The following is a 27,255-nucleotide window of genomic DNA, read 5'->3' on the forward strand; positions in this document are numbered from 1 at the left end:
CAGACAAAAGTGAGGATTGCAGATACTGGAGATTTCAGAGTCTGGAATAGAGTGGCGCTGGAAAAGCACAGCAGGTCGGGCAGCATCCGAGGAGCAGGAAAATCGACGTTTCAGGCAAAAGCCCTTAATCAAGAATGAGTCATTCCTGATTAAGGGCTTTTGCCCGAAACATCGATTTTCCTGCTCCGTGGATGCTGCCTGACCTGCTATGCTTTTCCAGCGCCACTTGAATCTATAGTCCTGCTCCGAGTTCTTATGTTGTGTTCTGGGTACTCTTGCGCAACTGGCTGGTCCTCTTGCGCGCACACACACACACACACACACACTCATATCCCTTTTCTGTCTTCATGTTCCTGTGGCATGACTGATGCTCTTGACATGTTATCCATGTCCACTGCTTGTGCTCCAAAATCCATAGTTCAAGTTTCTGCAGTATTGAGACTTCCTGTATATCTAATCATCTTGGTCACTGGGAGTCTCTGACACTTCCCACATTCTACAGGACATGCATTCTATGTTGAGAAAGGGAGGACTGCAAATACTGGAAAGTCAGAGTCAAAATACGTGGTGCTGGAAAAGCACAGCAGGTCAGACAGCATCTGAGGAGCACGAGAGTCGATGTTTTGGGCATAAGCCCTTCACATGATTAAGCTGTAACTTTAATTCACTTATGTTAACTTTATTCAAACTTGGTTTACTTATTTTAAACTTGTTTTGCTTGTTACTAACTTAATAAATCTTGAAACTATTGCTATGCCTTACTAGTACAGATAAATCAAACTATTATTTATCACAATTCACCTGTTGCAATAAATCTTAAAGTACGGAATAAAACAAATGGTAGAAATCACAGTGGATCAGACAGTATCCATGGACTCTTCATCAGAGCTGAAATGAAGAGTCATCTAGACTCGAAACATTAGCTTGCTTTCTCTCCCATGGATGCTACCGACCCACTGCGATTTCCAGCATTTGTTTTTTTCCCCAGTAGACATTCCACCATCTGCAGTAATTTGCTCTTACTTAAAGTACCTTTAGGTCTTGTACACAGAATTACCATGTAAATCTAATTCACTACTCACACTCAATATATATCTGACTCAGGCATATTTTTCTGGCCATATATGTTACTCACATGCAAGCAGTAGCAAATTCTGACCAAAAAGAATTCAAATTGAATTTTCACTTCAGTCCGAATCTCTGAATGTCGAAGTGAATAAAATGATGAAAAGTAAATGACCTTTAACTTGATAATTGGAACTGCAGCCTTACTGCAGCACGATATTTTCAGCAATTAAGAAAGAGAATTCTAATATCTTAATGCACCGAGGATTTAAAAAAATTAAATTTGGAATATCCAGTATTTCCATAGTGTCTACAAAAATTTAAAAAGGAGCAGAGGCATTCAAGTAATGTACAATTCTGGATATGTACATATTGTCATAAGATTAGCAGAAGCTCTAGTAGCTTGGATGACTTTTGGTAATGATTACATTTATGTGGGAAGGGACATAACTTGCAAAGTTGAGCAGAGGTACAAAAAGGTTAAAAAAAAGGAACTACCTCAGTCAATATGACAGAACTGTTGAGAGATCACAACTTTGGAGATCCAGAACCAGATGTATCGGAATCTATGTGAAGTGTAATCAATGAGAGTGACCTCTTTTCCAAACGTTGCTACAAAAATCTGTGTTCAAATATTATAATCGTAATATTTCAGAATATCAACAAATCAGCAGCAATCTGGAAACCTAGTGTGTGATTGCATGGACAAAAAGGTTTATACTTATACTGCATCTCCTTATTTTGGGTCTCAAAACAGTCTTTAAATGTTCACATGTAAATTAATTTGAAATTCTATGACTTGTGTTTGTGTATTTTGCTTGCAGGAACATGCAACAAATGGTACTAAGTTTACTGACCATCAAACCTGTCTTTCTGTTCACATTGATTGAGAGAACAATGTTGATCAGAATATCTGCAGCAATCTTTATATAAAGCATGACATCAATTCAATCTCTACAACACTTATACACAGACCAAAAGTCACCTCATAAATGTAATATTTTATCCTATTTTGTAGTGTTCGCAAGGGTATAGAGAGTATGGAATAATAGACAATGCTAAATGACAGCATGATAATTTGACAAATTTTAGATCTTGGCTCCAAGTGCCAACATTGTAAATTTTTACAAGCAAGCTGAGTCAGAACATATCACCTAAGTAAATCATGTGGAAACTGGTTAACTAACCCCTTCCTTCACCCAGCAAATATTGTACAATGTATTAGGGGAATTTCAAAGGAACTAAAAATAATTAACCAGTCACATCTGATGAAGTGAATGTCAACTAATGTGACGAAATACAGTTATAATGTGGTATTCATGTTCAAAGTGATCATTACGAGACATTTGGAAATAAAATAAGTAAAGGCTGTGTGTCTTTTCTATTTTTCTATCTTTCTTGATTGTGGACAGGAATGGGAAAAGGCTGTTTGAAAAACCTAGAAATAAATAGAGTTTCAACCAGCAACAAGTTGTTGATTGGTCTATGGCCTAGTGATCAGCTATTGATGACAAATATCAATTATGTGATTGGCTCCTAGGTAGATTAACGTCTTGGCACAACAAAATAGTTAAAAGCAATCAGACTTCTGCAAGGTCAGGAGCCGTCTCTTTTCCCTGCAGCAACAAAAAAAAACCTTAATGCTGAAAACTCTAGTTTATTTTTCTCTCAGCAGTGGCTGTAAGTTATTGCAGTAAGCCAGAGACTTCATAAGCATGAAATAGCCAATCTCTTCCTTCTGCATGCAAGTGAAGATATCTGGAGAAGTATGTGTGTGTATTTACCGGGAGATTTATAAGGCGATTCAAGTTTTAATAATTGTTTATTTGTAGCTAGAATTTATTTAATTACAGATTACAAGTGCAGAAAACAGACATTGAAATTACATTAGAAACTTATTAGACAGCACCTCAAGTACATATACAGTTGTGCGTACAACCTTATTGGTAAGTTGTGAATATGTTGGAGATAAAACACAAGCAATTTACAAGAATATTTCCATAAATGAGAAACTTTAGTTAGGAACATACATTGGAGCAGTTAAGACTGTTCTCTTCGGAGAGAATAATGAGCAGAGATCTGATCAAGGTTTTCAAAATCATAAGTAGGCTGGATAGAGTAGATATCTGGAGAAGTATGTGTGTGTATTTAACGGGAGATTTATAAGGCGATTCAAGTTTTAATAATTGTTTATTTATAGCTGGTCCCACTTGTAGAAGAAAAAATAACAAAGGGGCATAAATTTAAATTGATGTGCAAATGAAGCATGGGCCATGTGAGAAAAGGCTTTCACACAGTAAGGTAAGGAATTCACTGCCCAAAGAATGTGGTTCAATTGAGCCATTTAAGAGGGCATTTGAATGGTTATTTGGATATAAATGGTGTAGTGGGTCTGGGGTAAAGGCAAGAGATTGGCACTGGATAACAGAACCAGTGGGAGCAGAATGGGCCAAATAACCACCATTTGCACCATTAACAATTTGGTTCCATCATAACTCAATTTTTGTTAAGTATAGAAACTGGAGCAGTGCTTAGTCAATGTGGGTCTAAAAAGACAGGCAAACTGGGGAATTCTATGTACTTTTTAAAATTTTTAACATTTGTGACAACTCTGGAAATATTGTAGTTTGATTTCCAGCTACCTGGTGAGGCACAACAAATAAAACATTAATCCAAGTACAATTACATGAAAACGTGCCTTAGAATTACTCCCCACTATGCTGCGACCATTTACCTTCACACTTGGAAACAGAATATCAGATGCTATGAACCAGCAGTTTTAGAAAGCACTAACAAACAGCACAACAAACGGATGTTTGACACCTTTTCAAGTTTGCAGTAATGTTCAAAAGACAACTCACTGTGCTATGTTAACTCATTATATCCTCTGTTTACATTTTGGCAGTTAATTTGTTTTACATTCTCAATAATTGCCACACCATTAACCTTAACATTTTCATTATTAATCTCCACTTTATGTAGCCAAAAGTCTAACTTTACTTGACAAATCATTTCTATTGACCGATTAAGGAAGATGGTGCACAGGGATAATGTACCGAGGAGACTCACACAACAAAAGAGAATGTACATTAGCTGCTATTTCAGGAAAGAAAATTTCAGCAACATCAGCTTTTCCAGATTCAAGGACATAGTTCAAGATATCGAAATGTAATAAGCATAACAATCTGCCGAATGTGGGAATTAACTGCAGGCATGGCAATGTACAGGATATATAGCATCGTATTACGAACGCATACTGTGATGGAAGACTAAGAGAACACAGATCAAAATTTGAGTGCGTCCTGTCTAGGATCTACCCATTATTAAAAATAATGGTCAGAAGATCATGAACAGTGCACATCTCATTTTCCAACATGCGCTGCCAACATACACGTCTCTTTACTGAGTGGCAACCAATTTAGTAATGAACATGGCCCTGAGCCAAGTGCACTGACTGCATTAATCAGTTTCGTTGAGACAAAAATTAAGAAAACCCAATTGAGACAGTCAATATTTTGGTCAACGATTAAACCTTCAACCCCATCCACGAAAGAACAAACTTTCCATCCCTAGAATTTCCCAGTTGCCTTTCAGTAAAGAGAGACGTGTACGTTGGAATACGAGATATGCACTGTTCATGATTTTCTGACCATTATTTTTAATAGTGGGTAAATCCTGGGCAGAATGCACTCAAATGTATGGTCCTAAGAATTTCCCAGTGAGCAAGACTTGGACTCTGTTCCATATTGGCGCTTACCCTGTTCCAACACAACGGCTGCCAGATCTTCCAGTTCTCTACTGCAAGCCAACCCTACAAGATCCCCAAGGAAATCCCATTGCTTACATGGTACTACTTCAGGCTACCCCAAAATCCACTTCATTTTTTTTCTTTTATGAGAAAACATCTTAAGGTTTATTTCAGGTACCAGTCTCCTCCTGTTACATTATGCTTCTTATTTATTAAAAAAAACTTCATCATTGTGTCTTTGGCTCTGTTTTTGGATGTTACTTATTTATCCTGTATGTCACAGATAAATATTTCTACCATTATTCAGGATTAAATTCAAAGTTGGCAGTGTCCTGGAATTCTCTCCTTAACACCAGTGTGGGAGGATGATGTGAAGAATGGCAGAGGCTCAAAACGATTGAGCCACATAGTCTCAGTGACTTAATAAAAAAACTGCAGTCTTCCCAAAACTCAGAATTTTAAAAAAGTTTATTAAGGATGTTTCTACTATAAATTACTTTGATTAACTTGACAAATATTTTTACAAACCATCAGAATATCATTACACATGTCTGAGTATACCTTTCAGTCTAGACCAAGATCTATTCCCACCCAGTTTCCAGGTGTCTAAAATGCTGCTTTCAAGAATTGACTTATTCATACCTGACTATCTGACTAAACTTCACATCAGTGGTCCCGTTTGAGACAGCATGGCAACAACCAGTTCCATATCATCAAATATACCTTGGTCTCTCTCTCTCTCTCTCTCTCTATTCCTATGATACATTTCACTTTCTTATACATCTTTTATCCCACTGGTTACAAGGTACCAGACTATCTTCTAAAATATTTATTCCCAAATGTTTCCTCTCACTGTCATTCCCTACACCAAACCTAGAAATTTATTCCCCGGGTTTTATCAAGATATCCACTGTTCGTCCCTGCACTGTCGGAACATTCTAGCTTAGGATCTTTGACAATATATCCACCCATTCCCAAACAACAAGAACTGAACATTTGTATCTTCATGCTGTGAGATGAACCATATTAAAATACTCCACGATCATCCCTCAACACCCACAAGTCCTGATTCTATTCCAACACCGCATTTTCACATGTGTTTCTTGCCATGTAATTTATAATTGCATTTTCAAATGTGCAAACTTGTGACTTAGATCAGTCATTAGTCATCAATCTTCTGCAGTTGTTGATCTGCTCAATCACTGTTGACTATATTGTACATAGAATTATCCTCAGTAAATCTTTTACTTTGCTGCTGAAATCCTCATCTATGCCTTTGCTATCTGTAAACTTGGACATTTCCACACTATGGACTGTATTTTATGCAGAGCCCTACAACTTAAAAGTCATCCTCCACATAAAAGCAACATTTGACAATGTGCCATAAAAAGAGAAACACAAGGGACAACTATATAAGACTGTAGCTGAAATACTGTGAATTGGTTTTCTCTTCCTATCTTAGGAAAGATATATTGGCACTGGAGTCAATGCAGAGAAAATTCATTGGTTGACCCGGAGTGTGAAGGGCCTGTCTGATGAGGAGGGCTTGAATAGATAGGGCCTGCACTCATTTGAGTTTATAAGAATGAGAGGCAACCCTATCCAAACATGTAAGACGCTTAGAAAAGTTGAAAGGGTAGATGAAGAAAGGTTGTCTTCCCTTGTTGTAGAGTTTAGGATCAGAGGGCAGAATCTCAGAGTAAGTGGCCAACCAGTTTCAACATAGATGAGGTAATTTTTCTCTCAGAGAGTGGAACCTTTTGCTGCTGAGGGTTGTGTCATTAACTATATTATTGAGATACATTTTAATCAGTACAGGAACTAAGGGTTATGGGAAATAAACCAAAAGTAGTTGAGGATTATCAAATCAGTTGTGATTTCATTTTTGGCAGAGCAAATTCTTTGGGCTGAATGGCTTACTTTGATTCTTATGTCTTATCACAGGGTGAATGACTAAATATTTGGTTAGAGGTTTTAGGGAGCACCTTAAAGGATGAAATTGAAGGTGGGGAGGTTTCAGTAGAGAATTCCAGACCTTAAGGCATTGGAAGACAAAAGCCTGGTCACTGATAGCTGAATGATTACATTTGAGGATGGTCAAGAATTTTTTTCAAGCACTCAACTTGAGATTTTGTCAAGGGTTGCTTTTTGATTTTCAGGGTCTAATTTTTCATATACACTAATTAATTTATTAGGTACAGTAGTAAAGTAACAGTACCTTCCATGTTTGTACTGACACATGGGGCATTTGGATAAACGCACAAGAAGAATTAGTAAAATCATTATCCTCAATAAACATTGATCCTTCATAAATCTTAAAGCCACAACACAGAAGGAAGGCATTAATTTCCTAGAAACCACACATACTCATACACGACATCGGCTAACAAGTTTTGTTCAAAATAACTAGCACATACTTCTCCACACATGAAAACCATGATCCTAAACACAACTTATTCGAGGTCACAGTAAACATGCTTCTCTTGCACAGCCTCAAAGATTGAACAATTTCAACCAAGCAGTAACTGTATTGATTACTACATTGCAAATCCCAGCCTCAGATATAACATAATAATTTTAGAGTTCACTAGAATTGCACTAATACATCCATTGTCCATAGTTACTTCAGCACTTATGCAACCTTGAATTCATAACCATGTGATTTCAAGATTTTCAGGCTCCCAGTTAGCTAAATATTTATTTCTTCACAGGTCTAATATTGCATTGTCTCATTTGTAGCTTCATCCTCCCACATCCACGTAGCCTCCACCTCAACCCAAATCCCAACACTACTTGAAGGGCATTTTTCCTTGACACCATTCTTGCAGCCCTTTCCTCCTCCCCAAAGCAATGGCAGATTGCCTGTACACACCTCTTCAAAACTCATGGGGTCTCCTCCCACTTGCAAAATAATAAGCTTCTTGCTGAAGCTCAATTTGAGTTCCAAAACTGATACTCAGCTCCTGATCTCACTACTGCCTTAGTCCAAACTTGGACAAAAGTATTAAATTCCAAAGGTGAGTTTAAAGCAAATGCCCATGACATCAAGATTGCATTTGACTAAGGGCGGCACTAGAAAAAAAAACTACTGGACGTAGGTTTGGCTCGCTGAGCTGAAAGGTTCGTTTTCAGACTTTTCATCATCATACTAGGTAACATCATCAGTGAGTTTTGAAATGAAGCACTGGTGGTATGGCCCGCTTTCTATAGATGTGTTTAGGTTTCCTTGGGTTGGTGACATCATTTCCTGTGATTGCGTAATTTCCTGTGGATGTCACCAATAGAAGAAAACCTAAACACATAAATAAAAAGCGGGCCATGACACCAGTGCTTCATCCAGAGGCTACAAATCTTCTCAAAATTCGCAAAAAACAAATACTATATCCATTGGGAACTGGGTGAAAGCCCTACACTGGTTGAGGATCATATGTAGCAGAAAGGAAGATAGTTATGGCTATTGGAGGTTAATCACCTCTGTCCTCAGACATCAATGCAGGAGTTTCTCAGGAGAGTGTCCGAGACATAATCACCCTCAGCTATTTGATCAAAAACATTCCCTTCATCTAATGTCAGAAGTAAGGATATTTGCTGATTAATTGCTCAATGTCAACATCATTCGTGACTCCTCAGACATTCAAACATTCTGTGTCCATATGCAACAAGACCTGGATAATATCCAGACTTGGACTGAAAAGTGCCAAGCAATATCCGAGCCACATATGTGCAACATGTCCAACAAGAGAGACTCTAAACGACACCCTTGATGGCATAATCATTACTGAATCTCCTACTATTGACATCCCATGGTTACTACTGCCCAGAAACTGAACTGAATAAGCTGTATTAGTACTGTGGCTACAAGAGCTGGTCAGAGGTTAGGAATTCGGGTGACTATCTCACCTCCTGACTTTCCAAAGCCTGTCCACCATACACAAGGCATGGGTCAGGAACATGACTGAATACTCTTCACTTGCTTGGATGAGTGCAACTCCAACAACTCTCATTAAGTTCATCACCATTCTGGCTAAAGCATTCTCTTTGACCAACAACTCAGCTACCAACTTCAACACCACTGACAAACACTGGTAGCAGTTTACAAGATCGAGAAGATAGACTGCATAAGAACAATAAAGCAGGGAAAGGATGGCAATGTTAATGGCAGCACAAGGTAGCTTATTTTAATGGCAAGTTACTGGAAGGTCAGGATCATTGTTCCACAAAGTGGTCACCCAGTCTACATTTGATCTTGCCAATGTAAAGGAGATTGCACTGTGAGCAGCGAATAAAAATAGGTTGTTAGAAGACCAAGTGAAATGCTGCTTCATGTGGAAGCTGTGTTTGGGGGGGTTGGATGATGAGGAGGGAGGAGGTGAATGTTACACCTTCTGCGATTGCATGGGAAGCTGCTATGGGGGAAATGTGGAAGAGTTAGGAGTGAGGGAAGAGAGGACTAGAATTCCATGGAAGGAATGATCCCTGTGGAATGTGGTGGAGGGGAAGGGGAAGGTATCTTTAGTAGTCGCACTGTGCTGGAGGAGAAGGCAAGGGAAGTCCTATCGTACTCTGGAAAAGGTAAGAATGAATGAGGGCAGAAGTGAGAGAGATGGCTCTGGTATGGTTAAGGGCTTTGTCAATCATGGTGGGAAGTTTTCAGTTGAGGAAACAGGCAGCCTGGTGGAAAAGGCAGCATCATCCATGAAGAGAAGGCAGCCGGGGCCAGAAAGCTGGAAATTGAGAAAATGCCGGAAGTTTCAGAACTATCACAAATGAAGTTGGGAAGCATCTGAACAAAGGGGAAAGGTATAAAATCAGGAAAAAGAATAAATGAAGTCAGATGGGCAGGAACAGACTGACACGATGGGTTAACCAGGAGAGTCTGGTGTTTGGATTTTAGTGAGGAGGTAGAAGCTGGCTGGAGGATGCTGAGGTGCGACGATATGAAGGGAGATTTCCAGAGGGGATGAGTTCTGCGACGGTCCAAATTACAGTTTGACATTCAGTGATAGTGTCATGACCAAGAGTGAGACACAGTTGGAGGCTGGCACGCCAGATAACCACCACTCCACCCGTGACTGACCTGAGAGAGTGGAGTGTACCAAGTTCAGAGGAAGACAGACTAGAGTGGGTGAGGGAAGCAGAGAAATTAAAGCAGCCTACATCATGTTGACAAGCCTCAATGAATAAAAAAGGTGGTGTGGTTGTAATAGGCTGGTTCTGTGACAAACACCATACGTGAAGCTGTTGTATGTCATTGTGGGTTGCTGTTATTGGTGATGACACCTCTTGCCAAACTGAGGTAGCCATGGCTCACTGTGTTGTTGCATGATAGCCAACAGGAGGTGCTGCCATTTTCCTTGCACCAGCTACTGATTCAGGTGCAACAATCAATTTCAAGAGCCTTCGCATCACAATTGTAAACATGCTTAAAATAAAGGTTTTGACTTCCACTTTCAGATTGCTCCAGCTATCTCAGCAGATGAAAGATCCTGAAAAGACTGTTTACTGAGTGTCCATCATCTCTTGGAAATGAAAGTATAGCAATAACAGGATATAGTTAGCAGATGTCTCAGTTGACCTTAAGTTTAGAGGCCAGAATGTGGGACTCCAGTCATGAGTGCATTGGAATAGTTAAGCCTGGAAGTAGCAAAGGCTTCAACAAAAGTTTCAGCAAGAGATTAGTTGAGATGAGGCAGTGCCTGGTGATGTTATTCAGGACAGGGGTAGGAAACAGGCATTTGTAGTAATGGTGCAAACATGTGGGCAGAAGCACATCTCAGAGGTCAGATGTAATAATGAGCTTGCAAACACTCTGGTCCATTGCCAGTGAGGTTAGGAAAATACTGACAGATGGTGTGCAATGCAGGGAAGAACACAGTCATCTATTTATGATCCATGGAAAACAAAAGCAAATATTTTTCATTTCAAGTTGTAATATTGAGGGCTGGGGAGGATCAGAAGGATTTGGCATTGTGGGAAGACTGAAATCGAGTGTACAAGTACAAAAATATTGATGCAATGCTGACCCTCATTTCAGTATGCATGTTTCAGTTATATATAGCCTTAGACAAATCCCAGTGCAAAGCTGTATTCAGGTTCTGTTACTTCCTCTCAGAACAGGTATACTGGCCTTGAATGAGAATTGCAAAAATTCACCAGGATTATAACATGACTTAAAGGGTTCCATCAGTACAGATTTTATAAACTTGACTTGTATTCTGCCATATTTAGAGGACTGCAAGTGATGGTGATGATGATAAAAATGATAGAAGGATTAACTAAAGTAGAATAACTACTTCTTCTGGTGGGTTCAACCAGAACATGGATATATAACCTTAAAATTAAAATGAGGATATTTAAGATTAAATCAAGAAGTCCCTTTAGGTTCAAGTTACCATCAGATTAAATAACAGAACATACTCCATTGTTTGATCTTGTTTCTTTTCCTGATACTTTTGGTCACTATCTCGAGTTGAACCAGAATTTTGACATCGACATACCAACTATCTCTGTCAGCAGTAACTTTTAACATTATTGTTTACCATAAATTTTAATTGTCAAGTAGTTCAATTTTCCTTGTGGCTTTCTTCTGTTCAAATTGCAGAACCTGATGTAAAAGTACAGTTCCTCAAAGCTGGGTGCCTAAAAATGAAATTTTCCATAAATCAGACACGTTTGAAATGGAGTGCTGGTTGAGTTTTCAGATCAATATCTGTATTATTGATTATCCTTCTGCTCAGTTTATTTCCAGATTTCTTCCTTCACTTCTCTTGTATTCAGACGAGCTCTCTCATCAAAAAAGCGAGCTTTCACTTTTTATTTCTACTGTGGAGCAGAATCACTCTCCCTGTCTTGCAAGGGAATTTTTCCTCAGGCTTTCTCTTTGGTTTTTCTAACCAGGCACAATTGGGTGAGTGCATGCTGCTGGGGCAAAGAGAAACACATAATCACAACCGCACAGTTCCTACGACATCTGCAGAAGTGTCTGGAGTGAGCAGTCAGGCACTTAGGACTGTTCCTTCACCTACATTTTGATGCTTCATACAAAGTAGGGTCCTGGCCTAGAGGAAGAATTGGACAGAATCATCCACTTTCAGGTTAACCTAAATTTGTTTGAGGGTCTTTATTATATTAGGCTTTAGTAGTTTCAAGATATCCAAAAATTCAGCAACATGAGCAATCAAACAAAACGAGGTCCTGAGGTTGTTGGATCTGAGGTACTCTACTGGTATAGATCGATAATGCACTGTAGATTAAACTGCTTTAATCTTCTAATTGTAATACTTGATATGATAAATTCACTAACATCAACACAATATAGGTTCATTAAAATGTCAAAAAAGAAATGTCAAAATAGTCAGAAGGTAATCACATTACAGATAATAGTAAAGATTTGGAGGAGACAGTGTTGGAATGGGGTGGACAAAGTTAAAAATCACAAAGCACCAGGTTATATATCCAACAGGATACAACCGCTGGGTGAAGCAGTAGCGCTTCAAAAGCTTCTGAGTAAACCTGTTGGACTGTAACCTGGTGTTTTGTGATTTTTAACTTTGCCCACAATATAGATGAGACAACGATAGTAACAATATTAAAACCTAGAGCAAAATTCAACTTATTTTTTATCTGAACAAATTTATTATTCTAACTGTAACCAAATTGCGTTATTTCATTGTTATATAAGAACTACTAACATCAGTCATACATTATTTTAAATGTTACTGAAGGAAATCTGTGAATCTTTGCAAAATTTATGTTATATGTATGTTAATGTTTACACAAATCATCCAGTATTGTTCTACACTTTATGACACACTTAAACAAAAAGAAAAATACAAACACATTCACAGCATTTCATTCAAGTTTCTTCGCCTTGTTCTTTTAGACCGTTTTGTAAATTACGGTCACCGCTGCAAATTTTACAGTCTGAGAAAACTGACACCCAATATGATTATCTGGTGTAAAAGTAGATGTAGCTTATAGATTTTGGAACCACAATTATATAAAATGAAGTCAAGTAACATGGATATAGAATACTGCTCACTGTTGCTTATGTCAGATTTCTAATTCCACAAACAAATCATCTTTGAAACCCAATTCAGAAATATGTTCAACATTTGAATTTGAAAATGCCTGCAACTGCAGAGCAAAGCCAAAGAAGGAAAGGCAACTCAAACCAGAAGAAACCACTGACCTGATACAACTTGTCAATGTGACAAATGAAACAGCATAATTGGTACTTGCATTTGAAAGGAGGAGCTATCAACTTCACTGTAGTATGAGTAAGCTTTCTCATATATAAATAGCAACATGTATTGTTTTTGAAAACACTTCTTCATCAGGTACCCCACTATTTCAGAGGATAAATTATTGGGAGAATACAGTGAACGAAGATTCTGGACATAAAATATGTTGGTACGTTTGAATTTCAATTTGAATTAAGATTAACAAGGCGGCAAACATTAATTGTCATTTTGCTTGCAAAGTACTTTACAAACTATATATCATAGCATCCTTACTACTGCAGCAATATTGATCGGCTTTTATTATTTTTGTAGTGTGAAGAATTAAATCAGACTTAAAAACTAAATGAACTTATTCTTCCAAATTTTAAGATTAATAATGTATTTCTTAATTATTGTTGCTGACAGTCTACATTTTGCCTTTACTTTTAACCTTTGAATCACAGTGGCACAGTAGATCATAAAGTCCTAACTGTGTGGAAACAGGCCATTTGGCCCAACAAGTCCACAGCAACCCCCTGAAAAGTATCACCCAGACCCAATCCTCTACCCTATTACCCTACATTTCCCATGATTACTGTACTGAACCTACACATCCCCGAACACTATGGGCAATTTAGATTGGTCAATTCACCTAACCTGCACATCTTTGGACTGTGGGAGGAAACCGGAACACCCAGAGGAAACTCATGAACACAGAGGGAGAATGTGCAAATTCCACACAGACACGGCTGGAACCAAACCCAGATCCCTGTGCTTTGAGGCAGCAGTGCTAACCTCTGAGCTACCGTGCCACCAAATGTTATATAATTATAATAGATGACATTTCTTTCTTTGTTCAAAACAAATTCTGTCACAATTTTACAGAGTTGAAGTTAAAACATGGCTGTAAGAGAAACTGCGGCGCTTCTGTTGCTATTGTCTGTTACCTTGGCCAACGGACTTGGATATTATAGACATCATCATGCACAGCATCCAGCTGGTAAGTGTCCATGGGGTGATCCCTGTGAATTTCAATAAATGTGGTGATCCAAGTTGACAGAAAAGATGGGGGCAGCTCGCTACGGACTTCAAACATTTGTTGCTGGTTTCATTTTATTCTGAGCTAAATTTTAGACAAGCAATTTTAATATTCACATTCCTCCCACAGCACCTTGTTTATCAAATATTCTCCACAGAAAATACCCACATGATACAACACTCTCTTAAAGCAGGCAATCCATGTTGCTATCATTTAATTTTTCTAGACACTTTGGAATGCAAAATTGTGCATAGGTTGATGTACACTTCAATTTTCTGTCCCTCCCAAAGGGAAATCCTTCACAAACTCCTTAGACAACCAAGGTGAGACTAAGACACTCCTGTACAAACTTGTAGCCAACCATTAACTGGCACAACATGTTGGTGCATTGACTCCATCAATAATTAGTGTTAGCTAACTGAAATCATCGCTGAGTGTCGACAAAATTAAATATTTGGCTATCACAACTTCATACTATGCGGTATTATGATTAGGAATTAGGATTTTTATGAGAAAAACAATTTTAAGGACCATACAACTTAAGCATTATAAATCAATGTGCACATCCAAGACACAGAATATTATTTATTCCACATGCATTATCACCATCACGGCTTACTTAAATGTTAGAAACCATAGATTATCTCCAGTTATTTCTCCAAAACAGTCCCCACCAATGAATGTAATGGTAGTTATGGGTGATGAAAAAAACATTTGTTTAATGCTGTTCACTCTTGCTCAAGATATGTCTGGTGTATCACAAGCTGAAAAGGACAAGATTCAAATGAATTCTAACCATTAAAAAAAATATTTTAATATCACTGTTAACTTTAAGTACAGTGATAATCATTTGTAAAAGCCTGCAACAGTGACTTCCATACTGCTAGTGCCAGAAATGGAAAGGAGGAAAAAGGGTATGTGGCTATCAGTGGGGATCATCAGACGACTGAGTTATAGTGGAAATGGGAGGTAAAATAAATACTCTGGAGTTTTTGGATTTTTAAAAAAATTCAAAATAGTTATGAAAAGAGCTCAGATTTGAGAAGGTTAAACTGTGTAAGGTCTTCAATATTTGATGATTGCCAAATTATGGTTTATGCTGAGATTTTACTTTGGAGAGATGCAAAGATGCAGCCTCAAACTACCTCAGTCAGAATGGGATCAAAACCTTATCATCTGAATCATATGCTAGCCATTTAGCCAACTGAGCTAATTGGCATCCCAGTGCACAATACTTCAATTTTAAAATCTCACCGTTTTTTCACAAATCACTCCATGGCTTCACCCCACTCTATCTCTGCAGCCAGTTCTATAAACCTTAAACAGATTTCTACTCATTTAAGCCTTGTCTCTTCAGCATTACCAGTTTCATCATTTCATCAGTGCACATGCCTTCAACTACCCTGGTCTTGTGCTCTGGATTTGTCCCACTTTCTTCATCTCTACCTCTTTTCTGACTGCCTTTAAAATCAACAAATCTGATTGACACATTCATTCTTTTTTCCTGATCTCCCCGTTGAGGCTGGTGTCAAAATTTATTTGTTAACTCTTCTGTCAAGTGCTTTGTTTCAATCGTGTTAAACATTTAGTATAATTGCAAGTAGCTGTTGTGATATATGGTCCATGGAAAACTCATTCTACTGCCTAAGTGACCAAGTTTTAACATAATATGCACAGCAAAGTAGGCAGTTTAAAAATTGAATTTTAATCAAAATAGATTGTGAAAACATCTCAAAATGTATTTACAACACATTAATTAATAGCTATGTTTGTTCAAGGGATACAATTGAATATAGCAAGAGCTTAATAACTCTTTAAACATTGTAAGCAAAGCACTGAGCAACTGTTGGATCAAAATTGTTGTCTCATGTAACCTATGATTGTAAATAAGTTTAAGAATTGAAATCTAGATGTAACAATATTATGCTGTAATCTAAGCTGCACATCCTTGACAACTCAAAACTAAAATAATTATTTTAATCCTCAAATGACTCTGTACAACTGCAGCACAGAATTCCTATTATACTGTGACATTTGGAATACAATTATTTATCCATTTAGAAAAAAAAAGTCTAATGATCTGATATTCTATTAATGACCATCAAATCATTTAAATTCTCTGAGATCATGGTTCTGCTGCACAGTGGTCAGGAGTTTTCAGATTTGCCTACAGTGAGTTACCCAAAATTTATGAAGAATTACCAAAACATCAAAAAAAATTGGGAAGAGAAAATAATGTGGAACTTGTCTACCTTTATGTGTGACAATAAAATATTGAAAGCTCAATCCACCTTTTGCACAAATTAAGCCTAATATTTTAAGGAAATAGGATCAGACATATAGTCTAACTTTAAACTACAAATTATTTTAATGCCATCAAGATTCAGCTGAAGATACAGACCACTGTAAGTTTCAGTGAGGAGAAATATTTTTTAATTGTAGAGAACACGAAAGATAATACACTAAAGATAATGTACTTTCCTTTCACGAAACTCTTATTAGATACACTAGATCATTAGGGGCAAAATTATAGTAATGAGCAACAGCTGTTTGCAGAGAACTGATGCTAAAGGATGAGGATATTTCACTGACACTGAAACTGAAACCTTTTGGCAGTTAATTTCTACTTAGAATTAAATGCTGCACCTAAAAATTGTTTCAAATTTAATTTTTGCACACACAATATAAGCAAGATACACAGTGAGAGGTTGTGAACTGTGTTGTTGACAATGACATATTATTACTTTTATGAACATACAAATATTTCAATCAGGAGCAGTAAAGGGGTTATTGGCTCCATCACACGAGCTCCATTCAATAAAATCATGGCTCATCTGATTGTGACCTTACTTCCACTCTCCTGCCTGCCCCAATTCCTGTTCACTCCATTGTTAGTCAAAAACCAATCAGCTCTTCCTTAAAAATATTCAATGACTCTACCTCCATCATTCTCTTTCCCAGAGAATTTCAAAGACTGTCAATCTTCAAAGAAATGAATTTTCTAATCTCTGTCCTAAATGAGTGACCTCTTATTTTCAAATTGCGTTCTTTAGGTCTAGTCTCTCCCATAAGGAAAATATCCCTTCACACCCACTCCGTCAAGTCCCCTAAGGACTTTGTGTGTTTTGATAAGATCACCTCTTATTCTTCCAAACTCCACGAATACAGACTCAGTCAATCCAGCCTTTCAAGATAACTCCCTTATCCCAGGCACCAGATGAGTGAACTTTCTTTGAACTACTTCTAATGGATTTACAGCCCTTTTCTTTTTTAAAAATTTAAGGAGATCAAAACTTTCCACAGTACTTCTGATGTGGCCATTCCAACAAACTATACAGCAGAAAAAAAACACATCACTACTTTTACTTTCTATCTCCTTGCAATAAATGACAATATTCTATTTGCCTCACTAATCACTTGCTGAACCAATATAGTGGTTCAGATACCAAGTCATCCAGATCCATCTGTATTTCTGAATTCTTCAAGTTTTCTCCATTTAAATAATGTTTCTACTTTTCTTGCTGTCAAATTGGGTTAAGTTAACATTTGAATGCAGACTTTATTTGCCAGTTTTCCCCCTTACTCACGAATACTATCTATTTCCTTTTTCTGCATCATGTCCTCTTCACAACTTATCTTCATGTCATTAGCAAATTGAGCAGCCATACACTCAGTCCCTTAATCAAAATCATTGATATGTATTGAGCTAACTGGTACTCTGCTCGTCATATCTTGCCAACCCGAAATTTATGTCAATTCTGTTTGCTATTAGCGAGCCAGTCCTCTAACCATGCTAAGATGTTGTCTCTAATGCTACAAGCTCTTATTTTGCATATCAACTTTTGATTTGGCACCTTGTCAAGTGCCTTCCAGAAATAAAAGCGTTGAACACCATCAGGTTCTACTTTCTCCACAGTCTTTTAATTCCTTAAAGAATGCAAATAATTTAACAAAATACTACCTCCCTTCATAAAAAAACTTGTTGATTCTGACTTATTGCTTTCAGATTTCCCAAGTGCCCCACTGTAACATCCTTAATAATAGAATATATTTCAGTTAGCAGGGCAAACTATAGATGGATTACTGTATGCAGTTCTGATTACCACAGATGCAGGAATCTAACTAAATTTAAAAAAAAATTATTGTTTGGGTATCCTCTATTTATATAACTGATTGTGTTGTGTAATATTTACAGTAAAGAGCAGCATCCAGTTCAAGTACAGCAGAAACCTGTAGCAGTAAACAATTTCATTTGCATTCTTAGCAAGTCTGTGATGCCTCTCATGCCATTAAAGGGAAGGAGCAGAAAAGTAGTAGGATACCTAAAAGGGGAAAAGATTGCCTGAGACATTTGTGCACTTACTAGGAGATAGTGAAAAAAGCAGCTGATCTAGATTTTCACTTCAAGCAACAAAGGAAACTGAATGAGAAACAGAAAGCAATGCAAGAAAAATATCAAGTGAAGTAGAAAATTTCATATTAATGCGCCAACACTAAATAGTGTAGATATGGTTATTGTGAAGGTTTAAATAGTAATATTTCACAAAGTTGCTAACTCAAAAGTTCATGTCACTTTAAACTTCATGGATTCAAAAGCTTTAAAAATCATAACCAGCAATAAATTAGAGCTGAACAAATCGGGAATTTACAAACCAATATGTACCAAACTTCCACTGAAGAAGGAGGAGACAAATGGAAAATTCTGTTGATTGTAATTTTATACAAAATAAACAGATATAGTGCATTTGAAATAAGAAACATAACTATGGTGCCATAACTTAAGCAACCCATATTTTTAAGGACTTTCCTAATTTAAATTTCATCTTCTAATTAGTTGATATTACTAATCACTACCTCGGAAGTTTTCATCAACCTTAGTTCCTGCTTGGATAATATAATGTATTCTTTCACCCAAGCCCCTAGTCGCTTTTATATTCAAATATCTGCAGGTTAAATTAATGGGCACAAATAAAGAAAAGTAAACATACTGAAATATAATGCAAAATATTTAAAATCTACTTTAAAACTATTTTTGATTTATGGCAAATATTTGTTGTTAGTATAAAATGTAACACTGCACTTAATGTTCCCTTCAAGTGCAACTCGTGTATGGCTGCAAAACTGTAGTTAAGAATATTCTATTGGTTTTATGTACCAGCAGAAACAAAAATAATTAAATTCAGAAGTAGAACACAGTTAGAACGTTCTGTCTGGAAGATATAACCACTTTAACACTGGTCAAAATATTCCATTCATTTCACTAATCCTGCTGACAAACATAATGGCGCAAAGAGTGTACAAACAGAAATAGGAAATCATTCTTTGCATCATCATTATTATTCAAGGCATTGCAATACTGTGCTGCTAAGGTTTAATAAACAGTAATCTTGCCTGAGTCAGAAGGGTGTGGGTTAAAACACAGTCTCAGCAGACAGTCGAGTGCAATATTAAGTTAAGGTAGTAATGTCAGTAATCAAGATATTTGACTTTCTACACTAAATTCAACATAAAGCATGAATTTAGTTATGGTGAAAACATTTAAAAGCCTCCAAATATATTTAGACCATCACTTCATTAGCACCAAAGGATTTCAGACAACTGACAAATATTTCTACAGGGCTGGTGCCAAAAACATTTGAAAACAGAATGTTCAACCACTGCCTTGTTTTATGAAATAAATTGGGTTTCTGTCTTTTGCAAATGAGTATAAATTTGTTTAAAATGATTCTGAGTGCATATATACCAAAAATCAGTTGCTACATGGCAGCCCATTTTGGGTCTTTCTTAATAATCGTGCTCAAAGGTTCAAGTCTCCTGTTTTGAGAATAGCCATCAAAAAACACGGGTGGTTTTTTTTGAATTTTCTGTTTACTTTTTATTCATGTACAGCTTGATCAAAATATTTTTAATAACAAAGGAATGATTATAATGAAACCTTCAACGCATTACCTAATTTTTTAAAGAATGATATGCTTATAATAACATTTTCTATGAGAGAAGTTTTTCAAAGAAATTTCTTAGGAGGAACCTTGAGGAAGAAAGTAAACACTACAGTCAGCATTGAAAAGCCTAGGTGTGAACATTGTATAAAAGCATGTTAGCTGTCATTTTATTTCCCAATTCTGTGTTTCATCCGTTTCCCTTTTTATCCTTCGACAAAACTTAAAATTAAGCTTCAACAAACACCTAACTTTTAATTATACTTTACACATTATGAGCTCTTAAAGTTACATGTATTGTGTGTACAACCAAGGTAACTTAGCACTTACTTTCATACGTTACTGCACTATTTGTTTATAATGTGATTGAAAACAACCGCATCTGACAGCTATTACATAGAATCCCCCTCCAAAAAAACTCTGTGGCAACTACCATTCTCAGATTTTATTTTTCTGCTTGTACATGAACCCAAAGTAACAAATGAAAGATTCAAAAAGGTCCACAGTGTTCCTTGACTTTTCCAAAACAGGTTATCGATACAGTGATGGAGATTCGGACAGTTCAGAAGAAAATCGAGTGTCTATTAACTCTTCTCCAACAGGTGAGAAATGGATCGTTTTACAAAGAGAATTTTAGAAACCATTAAGTTACATTATCAGAGATATACTGTAGGGGGCCAACAAATCTGGTATATCTACACATGTTTTTTAAGAGGCAAGAACCTTCCATCATGATTTTCTACTTTTATTATGCCTGTCATAATTAAACTGAGTTATTTACTTAACTCTCAATGAGTCATCCATACCTGTTTTTCAGAATGTGTATTGCTTGGTTATGCTTATGGTACCATAAACCACTTTAAGACTGCCAAAGAGAGCAGTCACATTCACTCTCATTCCCGTTTGGACCACTTCCCACCGATAGAAATGCACGAAATTCGGCCTGAGCACGGTGGGCGCCCCCCCCTCGAAGGTGAGACCGTCGGCAGAACCGCCGGGTCAAACCCGGCTGAGCTACCCGGGTTAGAAGCCTCAAAGACGGGTTGAGCAGTCACATTCACTCTCCCAGCTCTTCTTCCTTTACCTTGGCCAATTTTTCCTGCTGGAAATATATCCTTAACTCCATAGGCCCGTAACTGCCATTTTCACCTCTTCTTTTACTAAATACATTCCAACTTCTCCGAAGTCATATCCATGACACATGACAGGTCCCAACTCCAACAGTTGCCTAGCCAGTGCTGATTTGAAAAGTGCTGAAAGCATTTGAACAATTTGAAACAGAATCCCAAAAACAGTTGGGAATGTGATATTTGTGCAGGAGGATATCCAGAGTTCAACTAGCATTAGATTCACAACTGTTCAACAACTATTGTTATGAAATCTTTTCCCACCACAACCTGACCCATTCTAAGACGTATACATCTCCTGCTAAAAAGTTGTCAGGTCTGACAAACATTAAAATTACATCAATTCTTGATTGCAAAGAAGTCCAGTCATGTCAGAGAATTAAGAAAATGCAAGAAGGAAGCAGGAAAAAAGTCGAATAAACATATCTAGATTTGTTAAATATGTAAACAAAATCTTCCTCACCATGACCAGCCTCAAATAGAACTTTTGCAAACAGTAACTTGCTACCCTTCCTGCTACTCCATAGGAACAGGAGTAGGCCAATTCCTTGATTCTGTATCCTTAATCATCCTGATGTAGCAGAAATCTATCAATTTCAGGTTCTGAGCTGTCCATTGGCATAACCTCAATGGCTTTCCTCTTGGAGGAGTGAGAGACTTTTCTCTGGGGTTACTGGGTTAGAATTCCAGATTTCCAATTTCTATCACGAGAAGAATTACGTCCTGACATCAACCCCGAAAAAATTAGTCATAATTTTAAGACATGGCCTCTCATTCTGGAGCAAGCTTGACCCTCCCATGAACTCCTAACAAAAGGACATAATTTCTATCGATCCTCACATTTAATTATCGTGAAAACCTCAATCTTTTGTAATCAAGAGAATACAAGTGAAATCTTAACTCATATTTTAACCCTTTCCAAAGCCTGCAAGATCCCTCTCCAATGCTTTTGCATTCTGAACTGTCTGTAGCCCTTTGGTACAACCATACTTTGAAAGTCACCCCATACAACTATCAGATTTTGATACCTCAAAATAGCATTTCCATAACAACCATGGGGTTGAACTACCATATTCTTAAATGCTATGACTCCTGCTGCCAATGTTCACAACCACCCTCTCAACAGCATCAATCCTAATAACCCCAAAACCAGTCATTACAATCTGCAATCTTTTTCAACAATTGCTCTCTGTATCATTAACCATTTCAGTAATAAAAAAAAACATAGAATCAGTTTCCATATCAATTTGTTCATCTGCAGGGTACAAACTTAATGGTATCACTAAAACGCCTGCATTAATTAACAAAACTATCATTTGATTTATTCAATCACCATAGTTAAGTACCCAATAATATTTTGCATATCACGTAGCAACACAACATTTTTGTAAACTCTTTATTGACAATTCAAAGCAGCAAATCAAAGCAAAGATATAAGGGGGCATCCATAGAGAGAAAACAAGCTATTGTTACAAATCTAGACAAGTTTTCATCAGAATGAAGAGCCATGTCGACTTGAAACATTAGCTTGCTTTCTCACTATGGATGCTGATTGATCAGCTGTGATCTTCTGCATTTTTTGTTTTCAGAACAGAATCCAGCATCTGCAGTAATTTGATTCTGCAAAGATAAAGGAGTGTGCAAATGAAAATACAATAAAATAACTACACAACAATTGATGACGACAACTAATGTGTGATGATACCCATCAATCCTGTGATAAAAATGCATGAAACATATCGGCAAATCAATTTAATTATTTAGATCCAGCTATCTCTCCTTCTACTGCTACAACACTCTCAGATTCCTCTATCCTAGTCTTGACATATGTTACATTATCCTATTAGTGCTTCATACTTCATCATACCCTTCAATGTTGCCATTTTCAAAATATTCCATACCACAGTGTTAAAATTAAGTGTATCCCTTTAACCAATGGCATTGTCCTCAAAAGTATAAGGAGATCACACCTCCCATGGATAAAATCTAAACAAGGTACAAAGACAAGGGTTACAGATACACAGATCACTAAAAGTCATGATGTGGTTTAAAAAGATGAGAAAAAAAATATTTTGCTTATTTTCCATATCAACAGAACTGAAAAACATATACGTTGTGTTAAACCTCATTTATACCACAGTTAGATCACCTTGGATATGATGCAGATTTGATTTCCTTATTACAAAGTAGATATTAAGATACAGGAGAAAGTGGGAAAAAATATATGCGACATTGATATCAAAACCAAGGGTATATATTTATTAAGAAAAGCTGAACAGGTCTGGGTTCTTATCTCTAGCAAAAAGAAGATTGAGTGATGACAAGATAGAGCTCTTTAAGGGAACTTTTGACTTTCATTTGTATCTTCATATTTTTCCTCCTTTGGGAAGTATTGGGAATGTATTAGAAGAATTACTATCAACCTTCTGTCTCTTCAAGACCAACTAGCTCTGTAGTTGCACTTGAATATGGAGCTTTGGGTTCAGAGACAGGGATATGAGCTCGAAAATAATGAAATATTTTGGAAAGGTAATCTATATATATAAGCTTTCATATATATGCAAGAGTTCAAAGTTGGAGCTTATAAATATAAAACAGTAACTAATAAATGAAACAAGGAATTCTAGAAAAGTACCCCTTACCAAAAAGTGGTAAGAATGTGAAATATGTGATCATACAGTCAGAGAGATGTATACTATGGAAACAGATCCTTTAGTCCAACTTGTCCATGCCAACCAGATATCCTAAATTAATCCAGTCCCATTTGCCACTATTTGGCCCATAAGGTCACCTCTCTGCCTCCGATGCTCCAGAGAAAATAGCCCCAGCCTATTCAGCCTCTCCTCATACTTCAAACCCTCTGACCTTTTGAGGCAGATATCAGAGCATATTCAAGGAAAATGCCTGAGAAATAAAGAATAGGTGTATAATATTGAGGTGGTAGATAAAGAGAGTTGGGAGGAGGCTTGCAATGAGCTTAAAGATTGGTTTAAACCAACTGGGCTGGACACTCAATGTAACTTGAAGGAACTATTTACCAAAGCACATTAAACAAAATATTTGCAATATAAAACTACAAACAATATATATGGTAATAAAACATGGTCTTCGAGAACATAAAAGAGAATGAAAATATTGGCTTTTCTCTTGGTATATAAATTTATTTAATTTGTGGGCTGATGCAATCTTGGCAACCACAAAAGAAAAGCACAGATGCATTCATTATTGGCAAAATAAAACAAATACACAAATTTGGTTTCCTTCAGTAGTCTGAACAAACACTACTATGTAATTAATTTTGCTTAATTGCATAGCTGCAAAAAGCATCCCATGTGAACTTTAAGACACAAACTTAAGTCTATTCTGAAGAAATCCCATTTTGCCAGCAACTGCAATTGAGTTTTTCAAATTCAATCCCACATCTTCCCCAATATTCCTTGACAAAAGTGTTTCTAACATCTGACCGCGCACTTACTGGTATAGCTCAATTTCTCAATTTTTTTTAAGATCTCTGCAAACAAAAAGCATTGTTCAAAATAACTATTTTTCAAAATGTATAAACTAACAGGAGGATATCTGTGATATCAGTTTTGCAGTTCCAATTAGGGAACTTTCAAACACTTAACCACATATTATAATTTAAATGAGATCTCTTCTTTCTTTATTGATATTAACAGTGAGATGGCACCGTGGACCACAGGGTCCTCCCGGGCCACGTGGCCCTCCAGGCCCTCCAGGATATCCAGGAAAGTCAGGAGTTGGACAGCCAGGACAACCTGGTCTTCCAGGACGACCAGGATCCCAGGGGATGCCAGGAATTGGAAAACCTGGTGTTCCGGGAGCACCAGGAAAGTCAGGAGAAAGAGGACCTCCTGGCTCCAAAGGTAGCATGGGACCTCATGGAATGCAAGGACCAAAAGGACAGCCAGGACCTAGAGGGTATCCTGGGTCAGCTGGAATTTCATATCCTGGTAAACCAGGCCCACCAGGGCCTGCTGGGTCTACAGGGCCGGCAGGAGCACCCGGAGCGAAAGGGGAACGAGGGTATCCTGGTCCCCTTGGTGCAAAAGGAGAAAAAGGAGTTGGAATTCCAGGACAGCCAGGGGCAAGAGGTCTTCCAGGGCAACAAGGACCACAAGGAATGCGCGGTGAACCAGGATATGGGAAACCAGGACCCTCTGGTCCTGCTGGTTTACCAGGAGCAAAGGGCGAAAAAGGCACAGCAGGTCCACCTGGAGATTCAGGAATCCCAGGTCAGAGAGGCCCCCCAGGATTACCTGGGCCATCAGGAATCGGAAAGCCTGGAGCGGATGGCACACCAGGGTTGCCAGGTACTCCTGGACCCAAGGGGCCTCCTGGTGCACCAGGTCAGCCTGGAGCTGCTGGACTTCCTGGTTTTGGAAGGCCAGGCCCACAGGGACTTAAAGGGGAACCTGGTGCCCCAGGTCTAGCTGGATATCGTGGAGAGAAAGGGGAGAAAGGTGATCCTGGCAGCCCAGGAAGCTCAGGAATTTCTGGATCAACTGGCCCACCTGGGCCACAAGGTTTGAGAGGTGCACCTGGTCTACCAGGTGCACCAGGACAAAAGGGCATGTCAGGTCCACCTGGAGCGCAAGGGTACCCAGGTCCAAAGGGTGCAATAGGCCCTGGGGGTGCCCCAGGAAAATCAGGAATTCCAGGAGAACCTGGTATACCGGGCGCAGTCGGCCCAATGGGACCACCTGGTCAAAAAGGCGCCATCGGACCTGTCGGGCCAACTGGGAAGCCTGGGGACAGTGGCCTTCCAGGTCGTCCAGGGCCACCAGGATTCCGAGGTGAAGTTGGATTAAATGGACCTGCCGGACCCCCAGGCCCAAAAGGTCTACCCGGATTTCCAGGTCCACCCGGATTCCCTGGAGAGAAAGGAGACCCAGGACCTCCAGGTCCTCCTGGACCACCAGGTTTTTCTTCTAGTCTTAATGAAAAGAATCTGTATGGGCCACCAGGCCCACCAGGAGCACCCGGCCCTCCAGGCCCACCTGGACTCCCTGGTCCACCAGGACGGCCAGGAGAAGTTGTGAATCCCGGGAAATATGGAGGCTATAATGGTTTCGTAACACCGGATGTCATGAGATCATATCCAGCTTTCACAGCTATTCTTTTAGAGTCATTTCCATCTGTAAGACAGCCAATAGCTTTCAACAAAATAGTGGCTAATCAAAACAACAATTATGATCCCATGACTGGCATATTTACATGTCAAATACCAGGCATCTATCAATTTTCTTATCATATACAAGTAAAAGGAGGAAATGTTTGGATTGGACTGTTCAAAAATAATGAACCTGTGATGTACACATACGATGATTATACAGAAGGTTATGTTGATCAAGCTTCAGGAAGTGCTATAATACAATTATATGAACATGACGAGGTCTCTGTTCAGTTACCTTCAGAGGAGTCCAATGGTTTATATTCCTCCGATTATATGCATTCTTCATTCTCTGGGTTTTTAATTAGTCAGACATTTTGATGTACATCAATCACATTCCGTCCAAAATGAACCCCCAACACATCCTCCCCAAACCCACCAAAGCGATGAGCTGACAACTCTCCTGCTTAGTGCTGACAGCTCACACCAAGTATTTCAGCAAGGCCTAACAATGAAAGAAGTGTGGCTTTCTCACTGGAGTCATTAAGTCAGACATAGTGCAAGTCCTGCTCACTGTTTGCTCCAGTCTAAAGGTTATCAAATTGCCCCATTACTGCCTCTTACTTTTATGGCATAGGTTTTGGGTGAAACAGTAGTTCATAGGAAGTACACTGTAATTGTCACTTAAGTACTACAGTTTTAAAGTGGATTCAATGCCAGTAATCCCCACGTCAACTTAGAGAAAAGGAACTGAGAATTCTTACTATTCCATATGATGTGGTTAGAACATATTGCTTCAAAGTTTTAAAATTCTATACCAAATATTAGCTTACCACATCACTAATTGAAGTACTTAAATTCATTGCAGTGGGAAATATCAGAGTCCCTTCAAATGAAACCTAAAATTGTTTGCAAAGAAATATAATGTGGAGACACTGTTTGTGGCAGCCAGGAAATACAAAGTCTCACGCCAAATGACTAAAT

At 38.0% G+C, this 27,255-nt stretch overlaps 2 protein-coding genes across 4 annotated transcripts in view; one reads left to right on the forward strand and one right to left on the reverse strand.

Annotated features, from left to right (window-relative positions):
- The window catches only part of nt5dc1 (5'-nucleotidase domain containing 1), a 554,582-nt gene that overhangs the window by 309,937 nt on the left and 217,390 nt on the right, over positions 1-27,255 (reverse strand). The gene's annotated exons all lie outside the window — the stretch shown is intronic.
- The window catches only part of LOC140453686 (uncharacterized), a 60,395-nt gene continuing 46,269 nt past the window's right edge, over positions 13,130-27,255 (forward strand). Inside the window, exons 1-4 of the mRNA XM_072548621.1 lie at positions 13,130-13,225; positions 13,921-14,035; positions 20,544-20,615; positions 24,818-26,649. Coding sequence (XP_072404722.1) covers positions 13,936-14,035; positions 20,544-20,615; positions 24,818-26,649 — 2,004 coding nt within the window. The 5' untranslated portion in view covers positions 13,130-13,225; positions 13,921-13,935. The remainder of the gene's footprint in view (positions 13,226-13,920; positions 14,036-20,543; positions 20,616-24,817; positions 26,650-27,255) is intronic.

Source organism: Chiloscyllium punctatum, chromosome 3 (assembly GCF_047496795.1).
Source record: "Chiloscyllium punctatum isolate Juve2018m chromosome 3, sChiPun1.3, whole genome shotgun sequence".
In the NCBI taxonomy this organism is placed as follows: Eukaryota; Metazoa; Chordata; class Chondrichthyes; order Orectolobiformes; family Hemiscylliidae; genus Chiloscyllium; species Chiloscyllium punctatum.